Consider the following 4,349-nt stretch of genomic DNA (forward strand, 5'->3'; position numbering starts at 1 on the left):
AAGAGAACCACCAAGAATGAAGTGGTGAATCTGACTTACTGGGTTAGTTCCATAATTGCAACAACCACGGTCCAAAAGAAAGAGGACCCCATTCCATGCACTATTGGGTTGCGCGATTTTGCATGAGCCCTTTGTGATAATGGGGCTAGCATCAACATAATGCCTCTTTTTATTTACAAGCAAGCGGGGTTAGGTTTTCCTAGGCCTACAAGTATGAGGTTGCAAATGGCCGACTGTTCAATAAAGAGACCGGTGGCAATTGTTGATGATATCCTTGTGAAAGTAGGGAAGTTCCTCCTCCCTGCGGACTTTGTTATCCTCGATTATGATGTTGATAAAGAAATACCTATCATCTTGGGGAGACCATTCCTTGCTACCGGAAGAGCACTCATGTATTCGGAACGAAATGAGATCCAGATCCGAGTAAATGACGAAGAGGTTACCTTTGAAGCAAGTAAGGGTATGAAATTTCCACATGCATATGAAAACATCTCAGACATTGATATTGTTGATGAGGTAAAGGATGCAATCGAGTTGAAGATGGAAGAAGAATGCCTTGGTGAGGCATTGGCGGCTATTTTTGTAATTTATGATGATGAAGACATGGAGGGATACATGGAATCGGTAAATGCATTAGAAGGGCTTAGGTCCTACCCTTATGCACCAAAGACTCTTTCTCTTGACTTAGAGAATATAGTCACTCCTCCCGCTATGCCTTCAATTATTGAGCCTCCACAACTTGAGCTCAAACCACTTCCACAACACTTATGGTATAAATTCATTGGCTCTAATTAAACTCTACTTATAATCATTTCTTCTTTGTTGAATGATGTACAAGTTTAACAGTTGTTGAATATCTTGAGGGAGCACAGACAGGCCATTTGGTGGACAATAGCGGACATCCGAGGGGTCCCCACTGGAATTTGTAAGCATAAGATACAATTGGAGCAAGAGAGCAAACCTAGCGTGGAGCATCAAAGAAGGTTAAACCCTTCCATGCAAGAGGTGGTGAAGAAAGAAATCATAAAATGGTTAGATGCCGGGGTAGTCTACCCCATTGCCGATAGCCCCTGGGTGAGTCCGGTGCAATGTGTGCCAAAGAAAGGAGGCATGACCGTGATTCAAAACGACAAAAATGAGCTCATCCCAACGAGGACGGTGACCGGGTGGAGAGTTTGCATGGACTACCGAAAGCTCAATAGTTCTACTTGCAAGGACCATTTCCCTATGCCTTTTATTGATCAAATGCTTGATCGGCTAGCGGTAAGGTCATTCTATTACTTCTTGGATGGTTATTCACATGCCTGTATGGGACCTTTCCCTTTAGTCGTATGCCATTTGGGCTATTCAATGCCCCGACTACCTTTCAACGGTGCATGATGTCAATCTTCTTGGACATGGTGGAGGATTCCGTAGAGGTGTTTATGGATTATTTCTTTGTAGTTGGTGACTTCTTTGAGCATTGCCTTGACAACCTTAGACAAGTGCTTAAAAAATGTAAGGAAACCAACCTTGTGCTAAATTGGGAAAAGTGCCACTTCATGGTGGACGAGGGCATTGTTATGGGCCGCAAAGTTTCCAAGGAAGGCATAGAGTTTGATCGGGCAAACGATCGAAATCATTTCCAAGCTTCATCCTCCCACTTCGGTAAAAGGTGTCCGAAGTTTTTTGGGGCATGCCGATTTTTATAGGCGTTTTATCAGGGACTTCCCAAAAATTGAAAATCCAATGTGCAAACTCCTTGAAAAAGATGCAAAGTTTGAATTTGATGAGAAGTGTCTCAAAGCTTTTGAGGAATTGAAGGCAAGGCTCACCACGGCACCTATTACTGTCACACTTGATTGGACCCTTCCATTTGAACTCATGTGTGACGCTAGTGGTATAGCTATTAAGGCGGTACTTGGTCAATGGCATAACAAGATCCTTCATCTTGTCTACTATGCAAGCAAGACACTCAATGGCGCACAAATGAATTACATTGTGGCTGAGCAAGAACTGCTTGCCATTGCCTATGCTTTTGAAAAATTCCGGGCCTATTTGTTGGGGTCCAAAGTGATATTTTACAGTGATCATGCTGCTCTCCGCTATCTTATAGGGAAGAAGGATGCTATACCAAGATTGATTAGGTGGGTTCTTATGTTACAAGAGTTTGACTTTCAAGTCAAAGATCAGAAATGGACAGAGAATCAAGTTGCGGATCACCTATCTAGGCTTGAAGAGGTAGAGAGACCAAAAGAAGATCTTGAAATTAATGATGCCTTTCCAGAACCTTCGCTCCTTGGTATGCCGATATCGCTAACTTCTTGGTTAGTCACCTTATTCCCGACCGATTGGAAGCTTATCAAAAGAAAAATTTCTTGCAGGAGTTAGGTTATACTATTGGGAGGAACCCTTTCTGTTCCGTATTTGTGCCGACAACATCATTCGGCGTTGTGTTCCAGAAGATGAGGTAGTGCAAATTCTCAAAGCATGTCATGACTCCCCAGTTGGGGGCCATCATGGTGGAAACTGTACTGCGACAAAAGTGCTTGAATGTGGCTACTATTGGCCATTGATATACCAAGACGCAAATCAGATAGTCAAGATATGTGATCAATGTCAACGACAAGGGTAAATTTCTAGAAAACAAGAGATACCTATGAACTTTGTAATGGAGGTCGAGATCTTTGATGTGTGGGGGATAGACTTCATGGGTCCCTTTGTGAGCTCTTATGGCATGACATACATCTTGGTGGCTGTGGACTATGTCTCCAAATGGGTTGAGGCAATCACCTTGCCCAATAATGAGGCAAAGAGTGTGACCGACTTCTTGAAGAAGAACATATTTACGCAGTTTTTGGTACCCCCAGGGCTATCCTTAGTGATGGTGGTTCTCACTTTTGCAACAAGGCCTTCACCGGGCTGCTCGAAAAGTACAGAGTCAAGCACAAGGTGGCCACCCCTTATCATCCTCAGTCGAGCGAGCAGGTTAAAGTGCCCAACAGGGAGATCAAAAACGTCCTAGCAAAAAATGTCAATGCAAACAAGACTGACTGGTCAAGGAAGCTAGATGATGCATTGTGGGCGTATCGCACATCATTTAAGACTCCCAGTGGCACCTCACTATACCAGTTGGTTTTTGGTAAGGCATGTCACTTGCCAATGGAGCTTGAACACAAAGTCATGTGGGCATTGAAAAAGTTGAATCTTGATTGGGCCAAAGCTAGTAACCTAAGAATGACACAACGCAATGAAGTGGAATAATTCTGTCTCCATGCCTATGAGAGTGCACCCTTGTATAAGGAAAGAATGAAGTTTGTTCATGACAAGAAGATTTTGAAACGGGAGTTCAAATCTGGTGACTTGGTCTTACTCTTCAACTCAAGACTCAAGTTATTTCCGGGAAAACTCAAATCCAAATGGTCTGGTCAGTTCAAAGTTGTGAATGTGTCCCCTTATGGCGCTATTGAATTGGAGTTGGAGGACGGGACTCGAACTTTCAAAGTAAATGGCCAACGGGTCAAGCATCACCTCGGAACCACAGGAGAAAGGCACTTGGTAGAATAATTCGCACTCAAGGATAGTCCTACAGCAGCCCCCACCACTGAGTAGCCCAAATGGGGTCAACATCGTCGTGCCGTGACATTAAATAAAACGCTTCTTCGGAGGCAACCCATGTGTGGTAACATTCTTTTGTTAGATTTAAATTTCTGTAGGTTTAGTTGTTAGTGTTGAGCAGTTTGACCTGTGTGTTAGAATGCAGGTAGCTCAAAAAACAATGAAACAGGGTGCAAGGACTGAGAAGAAGGAAGGTAAGAAGGACCTGTGGCCTGCGGAAACTATGCGGTCGCATAATGGCTTTGCGGACCGCATAGTGGTCGCAGACACGCTCAGAAGAAAATGCAATTTTGGCCCTTAAATATGCAGTGGGATTTCTATGTCTGCGGCCCGCATAACGATTATGCTACCGTAGAATGCATCGCGGAGTGAGTTTTAGCAAAGCAGTTAATAAATCATCACATAACACATATGCGACCGCATAATGTGTTATTCGATCTACTTTTCCACCGCAGAACCCCCAGGTATTAAACCCTAACCCCCTCTGCATTTCAGTCGCCCACACTCACTCTCACACACACAAGCACTGCACAACACTAAGGAGATAAAAAAAAGAACAAGAAAAAGACCCAAAACACGGTGAACCCCATTCCATTCCGGGGTCATGTATTGTATCTTTTGTTCATGTTTTTACCACGTTTTGAGGTATAGCCGGGGCCTTGTTTCCGGCATTATCATACCTATCTTTTGTATCTTTAGAGGCTCCGTAGACATTATGTGGGATGTGTATCGGTGCTAGAAAGGTCAAATGG

At 43.6% G+C, this 4,349-nt stretch overlaps 1 protein-coding gene across 1 annotated transcript; it reads left to right on the top strand.

The window, feature by feature from the left end:
- The first annotated feature begins 225 nt into the window (after window positions 1-225).
- LOC109237708 lies at window positions 226-3,243 on the top strand. Its single transcript, XM_019404050.1, has 6 exons — window positions 226-770; window positions 864-1,074; window positions 1,328-1,446; window positions 1,692-2,281; window positions 2,364-2,610; window positions 2,850-3,243. The coding sequence occupies exons 1-6, from the start codon at window positions 226-228 to the stop codon at window positions 3,241-3,243; spliced, it is 2,106 nt and encodes a 701-aa protein (XP_019259595.1).
- The last annotated feature ends 1,106 nt before the right edge of the window (window positions 3,244-4,349 follow it).

The sequence above is a fragment of the Nicotiana attenuata genome, unplaced genomic scaffold, assembly GCF_001879085.1.
Source record: "Nicotiana attenuata strain UT unplaced genomic scaffold, NIATTr2, whole genome shotgun sequence".
NCBI lineage: Eukaryota > Viridiplantae > Streptophyta > Magnoliopsida > Solanales > Solanaceae > Nicotiana > Nicotiana attenuata.

What these genes read in the sequence shown, in the direction of transcription:
- LOC109237708 (XM_019404050.1), top strand. Translation starts at nt 226, where the DNA reads ATGGCCGACTGTTCAATAAAGAGACCGGTGGCAATTGTTGATGATATC. An exon ending in CCATTGCCGATAGCCCCTGG is followed by an intron (nt 1,075 to 1,327) that starts GTGAGTCCGGTG and finishes CTTTCCCTTTAG; the next exon opens with TCGTATGCCATTTGGGCTAT. An exon ending in GATCAATGTCAACGACAAGG is followed by an intron (nt 2,611 to 2,849) that starts GTAAATTTCTAG and finishes TGGTACCCCCAG; the next exon opens with GGCTATCCTTAGTGATGGTG.